The 21,431-nt window shown below is 47.0% G+C and overlaps 1 protein-coding gene across 1 annotated transcript in view; it reads left to right on the top strand.

The window, feature by feature from the left end:
* The window catches only part of DNAAF9 (dynein axonemal assembly factor 9), a gene marked incomplete at its 5' end in the record, with an annotated part of 51,925 nt that overhangs the window by 1,235 nt on the left and 29,259 nt on the right, over positions 1-21,431 (top strand). Inside the window, 10 exons of the mRNA XM_083367076.1 lie at positions 449-519; positions 2,810-2,860; positions 4,294-4,381; positions 6,373-6,476; positions 11,348-11,494; positions 15,194-15,282; positions 16,184-16,282; positions 17,482-17,599; positions 19,510-19,598; positions 20,434-20,592. Coding sequence (XP_083223202.1) covers positions 449-519; positions 2,810-2,860; positions 4,294-4,381; positions 6,373-6,476; positions 11,348-11,494; positions 15,194-15,282; positions 16,184-16,282; positions 17,482-17,599; positions 19,510-19,598; positions 20,434-20,592 — 1,015 coding nt within the window. The remainder of the gene's footprint in view (positions 1-448; positions 520-2,809; positions 2,861-4,293; positions 4,382-6,372; positions 6,477-11,347; positions 11,495-15,193; positions 15,283-16,183; positions 16,283-17,481; positions 17,600-19,509; positions 19,599-20,433; positions 20,593-21,431) is intronic.

Raw genomic sequence — 21,431 nt, 5'->3', positions numbered from 1 at the left:
CCCAAAGGAATTTTTACTAGGACATGTTTGGTTGTGGAAATACAAGACAGGACCTGGTATTGTTTTACAGATTGAAACTTTATAAAGAGTTCCCGGTTCAACCCCCCCCCTTCCCTCAACCCCATTTGGTCAGCCCCCCCATCATTTACTTCGTGTCATCCCTTTCGTGGGAAAAAGGGATCTTCGGATCTTTATGGTTATTGCCTTCTTCCTTTTCAGATTCAATAGAGACACAGGCCAGATGCCTCCTTTCCTAACCCTCCCTTTTGTTCCCCCAGTTCAAAAGATTCCCTTGGTCTTTGAAATAACTTAAGGCAGGATGAATCCACATCCGCTCCTCCTTCCTCGGGAGATGGCAGGATCCAGGAGGGGGAGGGGATAATGTTTTAAACACACATTTATGAATGTGATATAAATGGATTCTGACACCCTCTCCGTTCTCTTGCAGATGGCAGCCTGAGCCCAGAGACCAGCTACCTCATCCTGACTGCGGTGATCCCCAGATCGGCATCCTGGCTGGTAAGCGGACCTTGACTCCTGCTAAAGCCTCGGAGGTTTTCCTCTCTCCCCCCCCGCCCACCCCCACCCCCAACCTCCCTTCCTTTTGCAAAATGAATGTAGAAAAACAGATTTAAGGAGTTGTTTTCCCCAGCCGGTCCAAAGCAAGGAGGGAAAATTTGTTCTTTTGTGACGGTTTTGCAGGTGGTGAAAACACAAAAGGGTGAATTCTCTCTCTCTCTCTCTCTCTCTCTGTCTGTCTGGGGAGTGTGTATGCCTTTCATTTTTCTTTTACCAGGCAGGGCGGGTCAGTTAAGAGCCAAGCGCCACAAGGAAGTGCTGAGGTGGCTGCGGGCAGCTGAGGTGGAGAGTCTGGGCTGTGCAAAACACGGCGCCCTTATCCCCAAATCAGGGCCTTTCGGGTTGAGAAGCGCGCTGGGTGCAAAGAAAAACACCCATCGCCCCGTATTTGGTGTTGCGTTTTATTTACTGATTTCGATGCCTCTTGAGTCAGCCTTGATTCCCGGCAACTGCCCGGAGCGGTGCCTGCAGTTTTCTTGGTGGGATTTCATAAGCGGTCGGCCGTTGTCTCCTTCTTACGGCTGAGCTCAGCCAGCCTAGGGCTTTCATGCATAAGGCGGGACTAGAACTCACCGTCTCCAGGTGATTGGCCCAAAAGTCACCCAGCTGGCTTTCATACCCAAGGTGGGACTAGAACTCTCCGTCTCCTGCACATTGGCCCAAAGTCACCCAGCCGGCTTTCATGCCTAAGGTGGAACTAGAACTCACCCTCTCCAGGTGATTGGCCCAAGTTTATCTGCCTGCCTTTCATTCCTAAGGTGGAACTAGAACTCACTGTCTCCAGGTGACTGGCCCAAAGTCACCCAGCTGGCTTTCATGACTAAGGCGGGACTAGAACTCACCGTCTCCAGATGATTGGCCCAAGTTATCCGCCTGCCTTTCGTGCCTAAGGTGGAACTAGAACTCACCATCACCCAGTTTCTAGCCTGGTGCCTTTAACTGCTACCCCAAACCGGCTCACTTTGTATTTATACTGATTGGCAAAAACATTATATCTCTCCCATAATATCGGGGGGAAAAGATTAGCCATCTTTGTAGGTTTACCCATAGATCATTTTATGAGGTGTAGAAACCCTTTTACGGTTTTCACGGCTGAGGAAACGTGTCTCACATTTATATTAAAATACCAGTATTCCAGGGGGTTGTTTTTTTATTTAAAAAAAAATCAAGCTCTTGGCAGGCCAGGCAATAAGGCCAGTCCATGCCTTAACACTTGGGATTATAATTTATTTAGTAGATTTAAAATGGTTGCCTGTTTCAGTTACATGACTCTGAGCAGCTAACAGTCTTAAAAACAATTTTAAAACACATGCAAAAAAAAAACCCGTAAAAGCTATAGCAACCAGGAAAATATAAGACAACAACCCTAACCTTCAGACATTCATCATAACCATGAAGCAAACCCATCTTGGCTGAGGCTCCAGGCATAAGCACGATATTATTGTATAGTATTGTATTGTATTGTATTGTATTGTATTGTATTGTATTGTATTGTATTGTATTGTATTGTATTGTATTGTATTGTATTGTATTGTATTAGTATATATTGCATTGTATCGTATCAATTATATATCATATGTATATGATATATGCTGTTATATGCTATTATATGCTGTTATGTCATATTATATATGTTATATATATGATATATTTGATATATTTATTATATTTATCATATTATAATTCTATTATAGTATAGTGTATATTATAGTACAGTACAGTACAGTATAGTATATATTGTATCGTATCGTATCATATCTATCATATATATACAATATATGCTGTTATATGCTGTTATATTGTTATATACTGTATGCTATATATATGATATATTTATTATATTTATCATATTTATTATAATTCTATTATAGTATAGTATAGTATAGTATAGCGTATATTATAGTATAGTACAACACAGTACAGTATAGTATATATTGTATCGTATCAATCATATATCATATATACAATATATGCTGTTATATGCTATTATATGCTGTTATATTGTTATGATATATGTTATATGATGTGATATTTATGATATTTATTGTATTATATTTTTGCTTAAGTTTTTTGGGCCATCGTAGTCTTGGTCACTTTCTTCTAAACGGCATTGCAAGGGGGGGGGGGTTCAGTTGCAAGGTTGCAGAGAATGGGAAACAGAACACCAAAATTGAATGCAGGATGTTCGTCCCTAAACCAGAGTTGAAGCTGTTGTTGGTTTTGCCTCTAGGTTGAAGAGAACGAAGTGAAGCTATCCGAACGGGCGCAGCAAATCCTGAAGGTTCGTCTCAAAACTTGGTGTTTCCCTTCTTCTAGTTTGGGCATGGCAAGATGGAGGGTTGCTAACTACCCCCACCAGCCAGCGTGAAATATTGTGAGTTGGCTAGTTTTGCTCATCTCTTTAAGTTTGGTGTTTCTCAAGCTTGGCAACTTTGAAGACGGGGGACTTCAACTCCCAGAATCCTCCAGCCAGCATGGCTGGCTGGAGGATTCTGGGAGTTGATGTCCACCGTCTTCAAAGTTGCTCAGCTTGAGAAAAATGGTATTCCAGACAGTCTTTGACTTAACAACTGATTGCTTAGTGGCCATTTGAAATTACGACAGATCCAGAAAACCATACTTACGACCTAGATTCAAAGTTTCGACAACCAGCCTTTCCCTCACACACACACACACACACACACTGCCACACGATCGCATTTTGGGTGCTTGCCCCCCACCCCCAACCTACGTTTGCGGCCATTTGCAGCCTCTTACTCTCACGGGAGCCCAACTTACAATGGCTTCGCTGCAAACTGGTATCTGCTTCCCATTTCCGACCAAAAAATAAAAATAAAAAATCACCCGTGGCTGGCTACGGGTTCCCTTGTCGAACCGCCACGTTCTCTTCTTCCACGACCATGGATTCGCTTCGGGACCTGGTAAACGTGGTAAAATTAACCCCACCGCCGTGGCGATCCGCTTAACCGCCGGCACGATTGATGACTTTTCATCCCAGGCTCCAATTGCAGTCATAACGTTGAGGACTGCCTGCGTTTCTGCCTCTTGGTACAGGGGGAGGTCAGCACCACGGACAGCGTCGCCATTGGCCAACGTCCTACGATGAGGCAGGAGGCAGTTTGAAGACCCCTTGTTAAGGAATTTGTTGTGCAGAGATCTCCTTGTGCTACCACAAGAGTTGCACAGACAAGGAAGGGTACTGAGAGCAGCAAGAGTCACACAAGAATACACTGAGTTGTAAAAGCAAAAAGTAGTTTACTTTTGAGGTGGTGTAAAAACAAAAATGTACAGTCAAAAATAAACAGTCCAGGTCATAAACAATAGCAACCGTCCAAAGAGTAATCCAAACTACAAAGTCTTCTTACCGGTCCAGAGGTCAATACACAGTTCAGGTTACAACAGTAGTAAACCAACAGCAGAGCAAAAACAGTAACAGTAGAGATCAGTGAATTCAGAGAGAGAGAGAGAAGCTACGTTCCTAGCTTCCTCTTATGGCCATGAGAACACTTACACACCTATTGGCCAATTAACTTCTTAAAGACATAGCATTATGGTTAATATATTTTCAACCCAACATTGTAGGCTAACACCATATGCCTAACACCCCTGCCCTGTAGCATCGGGGGTGTTGGCCTTTCGTGGTAAAGCCGATAACTTCCACATGGAAATATCCTTCAAAAACTGTTTTTCTGTTCTTTTTTTTCTTTTAAAAAGAAAGAAGACAGTTTCCTGGGGACCCTCCTGACTGGAGGCGATGGAGCCTATATTGCTGCTAGTAATTGTCTCTGTAGACCGGAGGAAGGTAAGTAGTCAAAAATTTCCACAGCGCCACAGTTCAAAGGGAACCATTTTTCCTTGGGGGATCCACTTGTCTAAGACAGATATTGCAGCTGGAAAACTGTAGTCTTGATCAGGGCTTTTCACCGATTGTACCACTTTTAGGATATGGCAAGATCCGAGTACCACCAGTCGCCTAGCAAGGGGTCAAAAACTTGATGACCAAAAAAAAAAAAAGGAAAAAAGTGATGAAGTACAGGTAGTCCTCGACTTACAACAGTTCGCTTAGTGACTGTTTGAAGTTACAATGACACTGAAAAAAGTGTCCCCCAAGCCACAGCCGAGCAAGACACCTGCCTGCCCGGCGGCGCTCTTCCTCCTGTCCGAGGTTGTCATGGTTATGAGCATTTCTGTTGAGGATTGGCAGCGGGGGTGGGGTGGGGTGGGTGTTTGGTTTTTATTCCTCCCCCCCGGTCTGCTGGGTGGTTGCAGCAGGTTTTGGTCCCTTCACATGACCCTGGGACACTGTGACCGTCATAAATATGAATCGGTTGCCAAACATCTGACTGTAAATCACAAGGCCCTGGAGATGCTGCAACATTCCAGCTGATCGGCGCTTCTTCTGGGCTCAGAAGCGCCAGGATCAGCTCCGAGCTCCAGCTGGATCCTGGCGCTGATCCTGGCGCTTCCGCTGAGCCCCGACAGCCCTGCAGCTCCAGCCGTCTCTCGCTCAGGCTTGTGCGGTGCTGCCACCGGTTCAGCTCGTTCCCCTCCCCGGCTGCCACTTTCCTAGGATGGCCACGTACCACCTGCCAGGCGCCAATGTACCACAGGTGGTACCCGGACCACTGGTTGAAAAGCCCTGGTCTTGATAGTACCCACCCTTGTTGTCAGCGTGACGTATCTCCATTGTTATGTGTTTTACTTATTAGGGCTAATTTAATTTAATTTATTTTTAACTTTGTATAGTGTATATTGTATATTGTGTTTTAATTGCCTGTACACTGCCCCGAGTCCTTCGGGAGAAGGGTGATATATAAATCCAATAAATCATCATCATCATCATCATCATCTGCCTAGACTTGAGATCGCCTCTCTGGTAATGCCAGTTATTTCATTTTTATTGATCTACTTAATTCAATTGGCATCTCACCTTTGAGAAACTCCGGGCGAATAATAAATAAAATAAAGAAGATCAATCAAGAAGAGACCGGACTGGACTGCCATTTGTCCGGAATGGTATCAGGTCTCTTGCTTGAGCAGGGGGTTGGACTAGATGACCTCCAGGGTCCCTTCCAGCTCTGTTGTTCTATTTTGTAAAGTTTCTTTATTTCACAGCCTCAATGAACGTTTGAATTTAGTGAGATAAAATCTACCCGCGCAATTATGCCTGGAATATACAGGTAGTTCTTGGCTTACAACATTTTGTTTGGTGACCGTTTGAAGTACTACAGGCTAAAAAAAAGTGGCTTGTAACCATTTCCCACACTTATGACCGTTATAGCATCCGCAAAATTCAGACACTTGGTAACTGACTCGCGTTTATGATGGTCGCAGCGTCCCGCCAGGGTCACGCGATCCCCATTTGCGACCTTCTGACGCGCAAAGTCAATGGGGAAGCCAGATGAACTTAAGAACCGTGTTACTCACTTAACGACTTGAATGATTCACTTAACTGCTGTGTCAAAGGTCGTAAAACGGGGCGAAACCCGCTTAACAACCATCCCACTTAGCAACAGAAATATTGGGGCTCAGTTGTGATACGTAAGTCGAGGCCTACTTTTACGTTACACAGAGTTTTAATTTTTATTTATTTATTTATTTTTATTACATTTATATCCCGCCCTTCTCCGAAGACTCAGGGAGGCTTACAATTGCAGATGGGAATTACAGGCTGCGTCTGAAGTAGCCTTTTGACAGTTTTTAATATCTGTGGTCTCGGTATCATCTTGGTAATTGGTGATATAAATCAGTTTAAATCCAAGATCTCATAACCTGGTTTATTTTTCTTTGCAGGAAAGCTTCATTTCTTTTCCGAGGGTCTTTTGTTTTGCCACCCCCACCACGGGAGCATTACGATCTCCAAGGCACACATGGCGTCCATTCAGTTCTACGATGGGGTAAGCGCCTGCCAGCCTGGCTCGTACAAAGTAGGACGTGAGGGACAGTGTGGTCTAGGGGTTAGAGCACCAGATCAGGAACCAGGAGACTGGGACTTCTAGCAAGATAGCAAGACAGCCAGGTTAGTTCACTGAAAAAAGCATTAGGCCAGAAACTAGGAGACCGTGAGTTCTAGTCCTGCTCTAGACCTGCAAGCTAGTCGGGTGGTTTGGGGCCAATTACCAGGAGACTGTGAAATGTAGTCCTGCCTAAACCTTGAATATCAACTGAGTGACTTTGGGCCAGTCACCAGGAGATGGAGAGTTCTAGTCCTGCCTTAGGCATGAAAGCTGGCTGGGCGACTTTGGGCCAGTCACCAGGAGGTGGTGAATTCTAGTCCCCTTAGGCATGAAAACTGACTGGGAGGCTTTGGGTCAATAACCAGGAGATGGCGAGTTCTAGTCTCGCCTTAGGCATGAAAGCCGGCTGGGTGACTTTGGGCCAATCTCTCTCTCTCTCTCAGCCCATCCCACCTCACAGGGTTGTTGTTATGGGGAATGTAGGAGGAGGAAAGCGTGTTGGTAGCTTCACCACCCTGACTTACTTATAAAGTAATACAGATTACAGATGAAAAAAATAACCTGATCTAATCTAAATATTCCATAAAAGCAAAAGGGCTTCCTCTCGCCGTCTTCTCAGCCCGTTTGGAAAATCTTCAGGGCCGCGTTGAGCCCCTCCAGCTATAAATCCTCATTATATTACATTACGCTGCATTCTATCTGCTTTTCTCCCGTGACGCGTGCGGACACTTGAAATAGCGCCTTATAAATAGTCCCCCGAAGCCTCAGATCTGTGGCTTCTCCCTGAAAATTAGGAACCAGATCCACAAAATTCCCTCCTGATCCCATCCGATTTTCTAGAGGGGGAACCGAAGCAACCTCCTCATTCTAGAGCCCCATCCAGAATTTAGGATCAAAGCTTTAGCTATGATGAAAGTAGCTTCGGGAGAAGGACTTAACCATGGTTAAAGTACGAGGCCCAGACGGGAACTGGGGCAATTTATCTATTTGTTAAGACCAGGAGGTAGGCAACCTTGGCTCTTTTATGACTCGTGGACTTCAACTCCCAGAATTCCTGAGCCAGCCATGCTGAGGAGAAAGGGAGAGGTTTCCAAGCTGAGCCAGGCTAGCTCAGGAATTCTGGGAGTTGAAGTCCACGAGTCATGAAGGGGCCATAGTTCCCCCATGCTGGCTCAGGAATTCTGGGAGTTGAAGTCCAAGAATCATAAAAGAGCCAAGGTTGCCTACCCCTGGCCTAGGCCCCTTCATGACTTGTGGACTTCAACTCCCAGAATTCCTGAGCCAGCCATGCTGAGGAGAAAGGGAGAGGTTTCCAAGCTGAGCCAGGCTAGCTCAGGAATTCTGGGAGTTGAAGTCCACGAGTCATGAAGGGGCCATAGTTCCCCCATGCTGGCTCAGGAATTCTGGGAGTTGAAGTCCAAGAATCATAAAAGAGCCAAGGTTGCCTACCCCTGGCCTAGGCCCCTTCATGACTTGTGGACTTCAACTCCCAGAATTCCTGAGCCAGCCACGCTGAGGGGAAAGGGAGAGGTTTCCAAGCTGAGCCATGCTGGCTCAGGAATTCTGGGAGTTGAAGTCCACGAGTCATAAAAGAGCCAGGGTTGCCTATCCCTGAATTAGGGCAATAGACTTCAACTCCCAGAATTCCTGAGCCAGCCACGCTGAGGGGAAAGGGAGAAGTTTCCAAGCTGAGCCAGGTATGCTGGCTCAGGAATTCTGGGAGTTGAAGTCTTCTAGTCATAAAAGAGCCAAGGTTGCCTAGCCCTGGTTAAGACTTATGTGGCATTTCAGGTAGAACTGAACTGGTTTTAAAAGTTGGCATCTTTAAGACATGTGGACTTCAATTCCCAGAATCCCCCAGTCAGCATATCTATGTGTGTATTTTGTGTGTGTGTGTGTGTGTGTAAGCGAGAAAGAGATTTCTCTCTCTCTGTGTGTGTGTGTGTGTGAGAGAGAGAGAGAGAGAGAGACAGATGTTTGTGTGTGGGAGAGAGGTGTTTGTGTGTTTGTGAGAAATGTGTGTGTGTGAGAGGTGTGAGTTTGTGTCAGAGAGAGTGTGTTTGTGTGTGTGAGAGAAAGAGGGGTGTTTGTGTGAGAGAGAGACATCTGTGTGTTTGTGTGAGAAAGACTGAGAGTTGTTTATATTTGCTTGTGTGAGATTGTGTGACAGCGTTTGTGTGAGATGTTTGCATGAGACGTGTATGTGTGAGAGAGATAGGTGTGTATGTAAGAGACAAGATGTGTGTTTGTGTGAGAGACACGTGCGTGAGAGGTGTGCGTGTGAGAGAAACTGTGTGAGACACACACACGCACACACCCCAATGTGTGTGTGCTTGGGTGTAGCTGACTGGGGGATTCTGGGAATTGAAGTCCACCCCTCTTAAAAGTTGCCACATTTGCAACCCAGCAGCCTAGCTGACCCTGGCGGTCCTTCCCTGTCTCTCCTCTTCTATCCTCCAAAATGCCTTATGACCCATTCATCCCAGCCTGCTCCCCACCCCTCCTTAGCCCCACAACCCAACAATGCTGCACTGTGTGTGTGTGTGTGTGTGTATGTGTATGTGTGCGTGTGCCTGAAGGGCAGGTCTCAGCTGGGCTGCAAAGAGTCAAGTGGGGAGACACACACACACACACACACACACACACATCCCCTCTTCGCCCTGGGGGGATTTATTCTCCACGAGGGGCTGTTCGCTCTGATTAAATTGCAAAAATGTCATTTCTTCTTTCATTTCTTCTCCTGCTCCACTCCCCTTTTTGTAAGCCTTGCAAACCGGCTGGGGTCTTCTCGACCTCCTTTTCCCGCTATTGTTCGGTTTCAAGACCTTCATTTTTTTTATTTTTTTTATTTTTTTTGGGGGGGGGGTGTTGTACGGCTATTTATGGGACCCTCTCGTCACTCCTGAAAACATAGCCGGGTTTGGATCAGTTGTTTTTTTTCCTTTGTCCAAAGCAAAAATAAAATAAAATAAAAAAAATAAATCCTTGAAAGGGAATAATTCGCATTGTTTCTTTCCCCCACCCACCCACCCCCGCCCCCCAAGGCCGGCCAGGGGTGAGGCCGTAGAGCTAAGAATAACACAAAAGAAGGCAAGAATCGGGTCCAGGGGTTTAAGGGACATCTGTGATAAAAGAAAGGGAAAAAGATAAGCGGTTTGGTTGCTATGGAAACAAGTACACAAGGGTGTGTTTCTCCCTTCAGGGCCTCTGTTGTTTGTTTGTTTGCTTTTCACATTGAGAGGAAAGGTCTAGGGCAGGGGTAGGCAACCTCGGCTCTTTTATGACTCATGGACTTCAACTCCCAGAATTCCTGAGTCAGCATAGCTGACTCAGGAATTCTGGGAGTTGTAGTCCATGAGTCATAAAAGAGCCGAGGTTGCCTACCCCTGGTCTAGGGAAAGACGTGCCTGGCTTCAGCCAACCTAGTTTACCACGACGAGGACCACGACCCAGGCTCTTGAATACTTCAGATTCCAGCTGAGCTCTTGCATGGGTCCAAGGCCCCTCGATCATATCTTTTATGACTCATGGACTTCAACTCCCAGAATTCCTGAGCCAGCCACGCTGAGGGGAAAGGGAGAGGTTTCCAAGCTGAGCCATGGCTGGCTCAGGAATTCTGGGAGTTGAAGTCAACGTGTCATAAAGTGGCCAAGGCCAGGGGTAGACCACCTTGGCTCTTTGATGACTCGTGGACTTCAACTCCCAGAATTCCTGAGCCAGCATGGCTTAGCTTGGAAACCTCTCCCTTTCCCCTCAGCATGGCTGGCTCAAGAATTGTGGGAGTTGAAGTCCACAAGTCATAAAGCGGCCTAGGCCAGGGGTAGGCAACCTTGGCTCTTTGATGACTCGTGGACTTCAACTCCCAGAATTCCTGAGCCAGCATGGCTCAGCTTGGAAACCTCTCCCTTTCCCCTCAGCGTGGCTAGCTCAAGAATTCTGGGAGTTGAAGTCCACGAGTCATAAAGCGGCCTAGGCCGAGGCCAGGGGTAGGCAACCTTGGCTCTTTGATGACTCGTGGACTTCAACTCCCAGAATTCCTGAGCCAGCCACGCTGAGGGGAAAGGGAGAGGTTTCCAAGCTGAGCCAGGTATGCTGGCTCAGGAATTCTGGGAGTTGAAGTCCACGAGTCATAAAAGAGCCAAGGTTGCCTACCCCTGAACTAGACCTACCCAATTCCAGCAACCTTTCCTTATATGTTTTAGCTTCCGGTCCGCTGATCATCTTTGTTGCTCTTCTCTGCACTCTTTCTAGAGTCTGAATGCTGGCTGGGGAATTGGGACGTTGAAGTCCAGACATCTTAAAGTTGCCTGTTTTTTTTTTTAAAAAAACAAACAAACACTAACGTGGAGTAACGTTGAGTTGCTTTTCTCCAAACGTTCTCCACAGTGGCTCAGAAAACACAGCCTTGGTTGAGCAAGCCAGAATTTTCGTCTTGACTTTTTGCCCCGCTGTTATTTTCCAAATATGCTGATGCTACAAGTCCCACGTTGGCTGGAAATGCTCAGATTTTATAGTCCTGGTACACCTGGAAGACACTTAGTGAAGGCACAGTGTTGTTCCTCTACCTTTCTTGGCTGTTTTCAATCTTGACTCGCACTGTGGGCTTTGCAACCAGCGTGTTAAAAGTGCTGCTTTTCTGGCTTCAGAGTAACGGAACATCGACTTAATGCGTCTTGGAGGTTTGTCGCCGGGACGCTGAAGACAGAGAGCATCAGAAAGAGGATAGAGAGTACCAACTTCCTCCTGGCTTAATTCCGTGTCCTTTGTCGTATCAAAACGTCTGTCATTTTCCCCCCCTTGTCTTCTTCTAGGATTCCACCAGCGTGGTTGCCGCGCTTTTTATAAAATACAAGCCTTCTCTGCTTCCTCATTTGCCAGTCCAGCTGCACGCCCCAAGCAACGTCCTGATGATTGCGCTCTTCCCCAAATCAAGCCTTTACAAAGCTTTCTACTCCCAGGTAACATCCACCGCGCTCTGTCCGGGTTTGGCTTAGGCGCAAATCTCTGTCCTTTGCTTTCGCGGCGAAGAGACAATCTCCAGGTTCTTGCCTGACCTTCTGGCAGAGCGGAGAAGACGTGGCATGCCTTGTGGAGGAGGAATCTGCTAAGCCGTCATTATTAGGCATGTTCACCAATGCAGACAAGTGGCTTTGTGGAATGAATTTGCCTGTCTGAAAAGATTAACACCCGCTGCAATAGCCCTTAGACCAGGGGTTGGCAACCTTGGCTCTTTTATGACTCGTGGACTTCAACTCCCAGAATTCCTGAGCCAGCATGGCTGGCTCAGGAATTCTGGGAGTTGAAGTCCACGAGTCATAAAAGAGCCAAGGTTGCCTACCCCTGCCTTAGAGCAATGATGGCGAACCTTTTAGAGACCGGGTGCCCAAACTGCAACCCAAAGCCCACTTACGTATTGTCGGGTGCCGGGTGGGCGTGGCCCATTGGGTGGGCGTGGCTCATTGGGGTGGGCGTGGCTGCGGTGGTAACGGCAGACTGGGTGGGACTAAAAAGTTCAATCAATCAGTTCCAACTTTGCAAGATCTTTTTTTTTTCCCCGCGAGAAGTTGAAATTGGTTGAACTTTTTTCTTTTTTTTTTTTTTTTGCACACGACGGCGGAAGCCTAAAGCGAAAAGGTTTTATAAAACCCAGCTGAAGGCCTAAGACTGGGGCTCTGCGTGCCACCTGTGGCACGCGTGCCACAGGTTCGCCACCACGGCCTTAGACTTAATCTACCGCTTCACAGTACTTCAGAGCCCTCTGGAAGCAGTTTACAGAGCATGTTGCCGCCCACAAGCTGGGTCCTCATTTTTACCGACCTCGGAAGGATGGAAGGCCGAGTCAACCTTGAGCCGGTCAGGATCGAACCTCTGGCAGTCGGCAGAGTTAGCCTGCAATTTTGCATTCTAACCACTGTGCAGGGGGGGAGGGGAGGGAGGGAGGAAGGGCAGTAATACTAGTACTTAGACTTAACTACCGCTTCACCGTGCTTTACAGCCCTCTCTAAGCGTTTCACGGAGTCAGCCTCTTGCCCCCAACAATCTGGGTCCTCATTTTCCCGACCTCGGAAAGATGGAAGGATAAGTCAACCTTGAGCCCCGTCCAGATCGAACCTCTGGCAGTGGGCAGAGTCAGCCTGCAATACTGCATTCTAAAACCACTGCACCACCAGGATTCTCCCTTCCTTCCTTCCTTCCTTCCTTCCTTCCTTCCTTCCTTCCTTCCTTCCTTCCTTCCTTCCTTCCTAATTCTCTCTCTCTCTTTCTTTCTTTCTTTCCTTCCCTCCTTCCTCCCTCCCTTCCCAATTCTTTCTCTCTCCTCCTTCCTTCCTCCCTCTCTCCCTTCCCAATTCTTTCTCTCCTTCCTTCCTTCTTTCCTTCCTTCCTCCTTCCCTCCCTTCTTTCCTTAGCACTGAGCAATAGCACTTAGACTTATATACCGCTTCACGGTGCTTTACAGCCCTCTCCAAGTGGTTTACAGGGTCAACCTATTGCCCCCGACTATCTGGGTCCTCATTTTATTTATTTATTTATATTTATTTATTTTAATCCCATTTATATCCCGCCCTTCTCCGAAGACTCAGGGCGGCTTACAATTTAAAGCACAAATCAATGTGCTTAGCAATTTTACCGACCACAGAAGGATGGAAGGATGAGTCAAACCATGAGCCGGTCAGGATCGAATTCGTAACAGTGGGCAGAATTAGCCTGCAATTCTGCATTCTAGCCACTGCAACACCAGGGCTCCTGTCAATGTTAACGAAGTATTAATGCAGGAGCATTTTATCACACGCTTCTTATGCATCCCGGCGTTTAGTTGGGTAGAGACTGGTGTAGAAGCAAGAATTTAGGGAGAATATTGATCGTTCAGTCAAACAGGAAACCTAGAAGCGACCGAGGTAGTTCTCGGCTTGTGGCTGGTCACCGGGCAAGAATTTAGAAAAGAGAAAAGTTGTTTAATCTTAAAGGAAGACGGTTAAAACCTACAAGTGAGTAAAGATAGCCCTTGACTTAATGACCGGCCACTTGGCAAGAATTTTGCGGGGAGATCGATTGGTAGGTTCTCTTAAGACCCCAATTGAGCCCAAAATGTATGTCGCTAATTGAGACGGTTGTTAAGTGAATTTTGCCTTATTTTATGGCCTTTCTTTCCGCAGTTGTTAAGTGTATCATTGCAGTTGTTAAGTTGTTGAGTGGATCTGGCTTCCCCATTGATGTTGCTCATTGGAAGGTTGCAGAAGGGGTTCACACGACCCCGGGACACGGCAAGTGTCATGAATATGAACCAGTTGCCAAGCGTTTGAATTATGATCACGTGACCCTGGGGATGTTGCAACGGTCATAAGTGTGAACAACGGTGATGAGTCTCTTTTTGCAATGCTTTTGTAACTTTGAACAGTCACTACGCAAACTCTTGTAAGTCAAGGACTACTCGTAGTTAAAACCTAAAAGTCCTCAACTTACGATCGGTCACTTAGCTGCCATTCAAAGTTACAACAGGCTTCCCCAGCGGTACTTAACAAGCTGGTTTTGGATTTTTGACAGCTCTTCTTCCCTACAACAACAGGGTGGCATTTTGGGTGCTGCGTTTACCGCCGTTTGCGGTGTCCCACGGTCACCTTGGCTGCATTTTTACGTCATTTTTGCTGAAAATGGGCATTTACTCCCAGTTTCCGCCAAAACCAGCCAAAGAGCAAACCATTGCTTTGCTTAACGGCCGCAGGGGTTGCGTAACAACTGCAACAGTCACTTTACGACCGAGGCATTCGCTGAACGACCACCGCTGAGAAGGTAGTACAATCAAGCCGGTCATCTGTGCGACCCACTTTATGACCGTGGACAGGTTCCCTTCTGGTCGTAAGTCGAGGACTAGCCTGTCCGACGCGAGAGAATCAAATGAAGCCAGAGTTTGCCCACCTCCCTTGCTAAGAAGGGAAAGGAAAAATGATTGCTCATCCATTAAATGCGGCAATTTTTTTTTTTAAAAAAATTTCAAATGTGCTAATTGATCTCTTGTCGCATTTATTAGCAGAGCAATGACCAGCAAGCACAATTCGCAATTATGAAAGGATACTGATAGAGAGAATTTTTAATTACATTTCAGTACCCAGCATTTTTATCAGCAGCCAACCTGGTGGGGGGAGGGGCAGGTTTCACCCTCCTGAACAATTTCCCTTCTTCAAGCTTCATTTATTTATTTTTATTTTTTATTTTAATTCCATTTATATCCCGCCCTTCTCCGAAGACTCAGGGCGGCTTACAAGCTTAGCAGTAGCCTTCATTCTATGTATATTTATTTTATTTATTTATTTTAATTCCATTTATATCCCGCCCTTCTCCGAAGACTCAGGGCGGCTTACAAGCTTAGCAATAGCCTTCATTCTATGTATATGCCTGCTTATTAGGGCTTTCACACACACCCCAAGCGGCATTATTACAAAGTCAGCTTAATTGCCCCCAACAATCTGGGTCCTCATTTTACCTACCTGGGAAGGATGGAAGGCTGAGTCAACCTTGAGCCTGGTGGGATGCGAACCTGCACTAATGGCAGGCAGCTGGGGTTACTTAAGGAGGCATTAGCCCACTGCTCCACCAAGGCTCTTTTAGGTTGTAATGTGCCTTATGAAATGGTGTGAGTTAGACTTGCGTTGTCGTTGTAGGTTTTTTCTGCCTGGCAACAGCAGGGAAATTCGGGAGTAGCCTTAAAAATGGTCCAGGACGATTCCCTGTCTGCAGAACAGGAGAGACTGTAAGTTTTTAATTCCAATTCTAGTATTCCACAAGCAGCATTGGAGAGAAAATGGGGAATGGGGTGTGTGTGTCAGTGGGGAAACATTTGAGGTAAAGATTTGATGTTCTCGTAAACTTTTACCCCATGTTGAACATTAGTGTTTATGCCAGGGGTGTCCAACCTTGGTCATTTTAAGACTCCTGGACTTCAATTCCCAGAATTCCCCAGCAGCCAACTTTTAAGACTCGACTTCAGTTGCCAGAATTCCCTAGCAGCCGACTTTTAAGACTCCTGGACTTCAATTCCCAGAATTCCCCAGCAGCCAACTTTAGGACTCCTGGACTTCAATTCCCAGAATTCCCCAGCAGCCGACTTTAAGACTTTTAGACTTCAATTCCCAGAATTCCCCAGCAGCCAACTTTTAAGACTCGTGGACTTCAATTCCCAGAATTCCCCAGCCAGCCAACTTTAGGACTCCTGGACTTCAATTCCCAGAATTCCCCAGCAGCCGACTTTTAAGACTCTTGGACTTCAATTCCCAGAATTCCCCAGCAGCTAATTTTTAAGACTCGTGGACTTCAATTCCCAGAATTCCCCAGCCAGCCAACTTTTAAGACTCATGGACTTCAATTCCCAGAATTCCCCAGCCAGCCAGTTTTAAGACTCGTGGACTTCAATTCCCAGAATTCCCTAGCAGCTAACTTTTAAGACTCGCAGACTTCAATGCCCAGAATTCCCCAGCCAGCCAACTTTTAAGACCTGTGGACTTTAATTTCGGGAGCTGAAGTCCACAGGTCTTAAAGTGGCCAAGACTGGACACCCCTGGTTCAAGGCATCACAACCTACTTGTGCCTTTAGAAGTTTTGTGTTGACGTGCTTCCTAAGGGCCCGACAATTTATCAGCCTCTTTTCTTTCTAGACATTCCAACATACAGAAGCTCTTTGAAGTCTCATCTCATCCCGCCGGAGAACGATGGAGCCAACTAAGACTGCTTACCGGCCTCCCAGATCTGGCCAGGTGAGGGCTTCTTCCCACAATGCTTCTTCCCACTGAGGTCCAGCCGTGTCATTTTTTTAAAAAATTGTCCGACGGGTACATCATCTGTGGCTGAGCTGCAATTCCCAGCATCCTTGCCATTGCCTACGGCGGCGTTTCTCAACCTTGGCAACTTTCGAGAGGTGTGGACTTTCGACTCCCAGAATTCCCCAGCCAGTACAGCTGGGGAATTCTGGGAGTTGAAGTCCACGCTTCTCAAAAGGCAAGGGGCAGGGGTAGGCAACCTCGGCTCTTTTATGACTCGTGGACCTCACCTCCCAGAATTCCTGAGTCAGTTGGAAGGGACCTTGGAGGTCATCTACTCCAGCCCCCTGCTCAGGCAGAAACCCTATCCCATTTCAGACAAATGGCTGTCTAGTCTCTTCTTAAAAACTTCCAGGGTTGGAGCATTCGCCGCTTCTGGTGGCAGGTTGTTCCATTGGTTAATTGTTCTCACTGTCAGAAAAATTTCTCCTTAGTTCTAGGTTGTTTCTCTCCTTGGTTAGTTTCCATCCGTTGCTTCTTCTTGTCCTGCCTTCGGGCACTTTGGAGAAGAGCTTGACTCCCTCTTCTTTGGGGCAGCCCCTGAGATACTGGAAGACTGCTATCCTGTCCCCCCTCGTCCTTCTCTTCATTAAATTGGACATCCCCAATTCCAGCAACCGTTCTTTGTATGTTTTAGCCTCCGGTCCCTTGATCATATTTGTTGCTCTTCTCTGCACTCTTTCCAGAGTCTCGACATCCCTTTTTACATCGTGGAGATCAAAACTGGATGCCATATTCCAAGTGTGGCCTTAACCAAGGCCTTGTAAAGTGGTATTAAGACTTCACGTGATCTTGTATCACTCAAGGTTGACTAGGTGCTCCACTTTTGGGTTGGACCAGTGTCTCTCAACCTCAACAACTTGAAAATGGGTGGCCTTCAATTCCCAGAATTCAGCTGTCTGGAATATTCTGGGAGTTGAAGTCTGCCCACCTTCAGGTTGCCAAGGTGGAGAAACGATGCGGTTGGGCAAAGTCATTAGAACGTGAAGCCTTCTCAGATAGTTCAGCTCCATCTTGGCTGGTCTGCCTGGACATAAAGTGGGTCTTCAGAGGACTCCCTCCAGCGCATCTCCAAAAAATGCAAGTAGACCGAACTTGGAGGACAATGAAGTCTGACTCCACTTATTCCTTCAAAGTTTTCTACAGCACTTTACTATCAGTAGCGTCAGCCAGGAACCAGTGGTGAGGCCGCATCTGCCGGTGCTCCTGCAGCAGACGGACGCCATTCCGGATAACGAGGCACAAAATGACAAGGTAAGGCGGTCGTTATCAGTGATGCAAAACTTTTCATCTCCAAATTGCCCTTTGCTTCGTCTGCCTTGGCTACACAGATAGTCCTTGACTTACGACCAGTCCCTTAGCGAATGCTCAAAGATACGTCAGTGACCCAGATTCGAAATTATGACCCCTGCACTCCCACTCCCCCCAGCCAGGATTGCATTTTGAGCATTTGGCAACCGGCCTGCGTTTATGGCCGATTGTGGCGTCCACGGTCACAATTTACAACATTTCTGTCTTATATGTCCTTCTGGTTTCAACTACTGGTTCGGACACCGTCGCAACGGTAATTCAACTTAACTCAGGATCAAGAGGTAACCAAGGTGTCGAGTGCCAAATTGGGAAACCCAGGCAGTTTAAATGAACCGATGAAGGTTCATTGCAGGTTTTAAGTTCTCTACAAGAATCTGAACTACGAACGGTCGAAGCAAACTGGCGGTAAGAGAAGAGTCAAAGGAATTCAAGGAGGGCCAGAGTTTTATCTCTCTTGTGGGCGCAAAGGGACTTGAGACTGATGATGCATTTGACGCCCTCCTCCCTCAGGCTCAGCCTGGTCATCTCCTACGTCAGGGCTTTTCAATCTTTTCGCCCATTGTACCACTTTTAGGATATGGCAATATCCGAGTACCACCAGTCGCCTAGCAAGGGGTCAAAAACGTGATGACACCCCCCCGAAAAGGAAAAAAAGTGATGAAGTACAGGTAGTCCTCGACTTACAACAGTTCGCTTAGTGACTGTTTGAAGTTACAATAGCACTGAAAAAAGGGCCCCCAATCCACAGCCGAGCAAGACACCTGCCTGCCCACCCAGCGGTGCTCTTCCTCCTGTCTGAGGTTCTCATGGTTGTGAGCATTTCTGTTGAGGATTGGCAGCGGGGGTGGGGTGGGTGTTTGGTTTTTATTCCCCTCCCCATCTGCTGGGTGGTTGCTGCAGGTTTTTGGTCACTTCACGTGACCCTGGGACACTCTGACCGTCATAAATATGAATCAGTTGCCAAGCATCTGAATGTAAATCACAAGAGCCTGGAGATGCTGCAACATTCCAGCTGATTGGCGCTTCTTCTGGGCTCATCAGAAGTCCCAGGATCAGCGCCGAGCTCCAGCTGGACCGTGGCGCTGATCCTGGCGCTTCCGCTGAGCCCCGACAGCCCTGCAGCTCCAGCCGTCTCTCGCTCAGGCTTGTGCGGTGCTGCCACCGGTTCAGCTCGTTCCCCTCCCCCACTACCACTTTTCTAGGATGGTCGCGTACCACCTGCCAGGTGCCAATGTACCACAGAGGGTACCCGTACCACTGGTTGAAAAGCCCTGTCCTACGTCAAGAATGCGAAGCCGAGCTTCCAATGCTTGTCAGAATGTCCGGCTTTTAAATAGGAACGCACAGAAGAATAGTCCCAAAACCAGTCCAAGTTTCCAAGAGCCGGATCAGGATTGTCAGCCAGCCCAGAGGTCAGAAGTACAGAGGTTTCTTCGGCAAACAGGATTCGCAGAAACATCACACAGGTGCTGGAGATCAGGTGTTGCTTCCAGCAAAGGGAACATTACGAGTCAGAGCTGCCTCTTAAACTCCGGCTGTAGATTTTTATTCTCTTGCTTGGCAAGGAGCATCATAAAACATCTCCGCTCTGCAGTCGGTTCTACCGGTGTGCAGGTTTAGGGCCTCGTCTTCATCGGACTGTTCCAGCACCGTTTTTTGATCAGTCTCATGGCTGATCTTGACTCGGTGTGTCTCCTGAGACGGATGTTCCACAGGGGCAGCTGGGAGCAGCTTCCTCAGATTTAGAATCTTGGGAGTCCTGAGCCTAAAAATCTCGAGAACTGGTTTCCCCCCCCCCCCCAAAAAAAATGCTGTGATAATTTCATAACCGTTAGTTTCCTTTCTCTTTTGAGGTGGTGATTACCATCTTGACGGGTCTTCCCGGATGCCAGTCGAGTGAACTATGCTCGTTCTTGGTCAACTTTAACAAAGAATACGGAAGGTTGGTAGAACCCGTTGTTGTTGTTTTTTTCTTGAGGATTGATTAAAAATAGGTTCAGCTGAAATCCTCGGCAGTCTTTAACTTGTGGTCTGACAAATCTCCCGGGAAGCACAACTTGCCCTCTAACTTCTTGCAAATCTAGGCATGTTTACTTCTCCAGCTAAGCGCTTTCCAGAGATGTTGGGATTGTGTCTCTCAGCCACTGCAGGCCCATCTACAGAGAGTCTGTTCAGTTGACCGAAATATTTCAGATAAACCGTGTTTTAGTAGAGACCTTTGTGCTCTCTAAGCCTGGTGGTTTTCTTGCAGATATTTCATTACCAAACTAATTTAACATCATCAGCGCTGATGATGTTGTCTAGTTGGTTAATGAAACGTCTGCAAGAAGTCCACCGAGCTCAGATAGCATAAAGGACCCCATAGTCGTCATCGTCCTCCTCCTCCTCCTCCTCCTCCTCCTCCTCCTCCTCCTCCTCCTCCTCCTCCTCCTCCTCCTCCTCCTCTTCTTCTTCTTCTTCTTCTTCTTCTTCTTCTTCTTCTTCGTCTTCTCCCTCCTCCTCCTCCTCCTCCTCCTCCTCCTCCTCCTCCTCCTCCTCCTCTTGACAAACCCCACTCCTTTCTAGCACTGATGATGTCACCTAGTTGGGCCATGAAATGTCTGCAGGAAAACTCAAGCTCAGCCAGCGCCAAGGACCCCCCCCAACTCTCAGCTACAGATATTCTTGTCCGTCAAAGCCAAGTCTGTATTTGTCATGCTCCCGTTTAAAGAGGTCGGGTTGAGGAACGTAGCAGGCCGGGGAGAGTGCAGCAAATAAACCCTCATCCTTTCCTCCAGGTGGCTTGTTTATCGCCAAACCATGGACAGTCCCGAATGCTTCAGCGCCGCGCACTTCCAGAAATACCTGTCGGGTGTCCTTGAATCCCAGCACAGCCGAAGCACCCGGCCCTCTGCTTATCATCGGAAGAAAATGAGGCTGCTGGTGGTCCTTCAAGGGTAAGAGTTCCCATCCGCCCACAAGGGTTGGTGTCTGTGTGTGTGTGTGTGTGTGTGTGTGTGTTTAGATCTCTAGCCATCCTCACTTCCCTGTGGAAGGAGGATTTGGTTTCTCCATGGACTTTCTGCAGCCAGTCCTTGACTTGCGGTCAGAAACAGAATTTCCCTTGCTGTTGTCGTGAGGGATGCCCAATTTTGCAACCGTTTTGGCCACAGCTGTTGAGCGAGTCACTGCAGATGTTAAGTGAACTGTGCGATCGTTAAACAAATCCAGATTCCCCTTTGACTTTCGGAAGTGGGTGGGGAAGGTTGCATTGTCTGTCTGTCTGTCTCTGTATCTCTCTATCTTCTGCGCTGTATCGATCTCCATTCTGTTTGTCTATCATCTATCTATCTATCTATCTATCTATCTATCTATCTATCTATCTATCTATCTATCTCTATTTATCTATCTATCTACATCTACATCTGTATATCTATCTATCTATCTATCTATCTATCTATCTATCTATCTATCTATCTATCTACATCTACTTATCTACCTACCTACCTACCTATCTATCTATCTATCTATCTAAGAATGCACAGGGTGCATCGAAAAATACTCAAGACACATCTCTTCCCCTGATCTCTTCCCTCCTTGATACAGCTGACAAAGTGAGAAAGAGCCTGTGTAGCGACTGCTGCTTGTGGATGGTCCTAGTTTGGGCTGATACAGGCAAAAGATTTCTTCTCCCCATATTTGGGTCGACAGGGTGCATCAAAAAATACTCAATATATATATATAATCTATCTATGTATATCTATCTGTCTCTATCTATTTGTATATGCATATACAT

This window comes from Vipera ursinii (genome assembly GCF_947247035.1).
Source record: "Vipera ursinii genome assembly, chromosome: 7".
Classification (NCBI taxonomy): domain Eukaryota; kingdom Metazoa; phylum Chordata; class Lepidosauria; order Squamata; family Viperidae; genus Vipera; species Vipera ursinii.
This window is presented reverse-complemented; position numbering and strand designations above follow the sequence as displayed.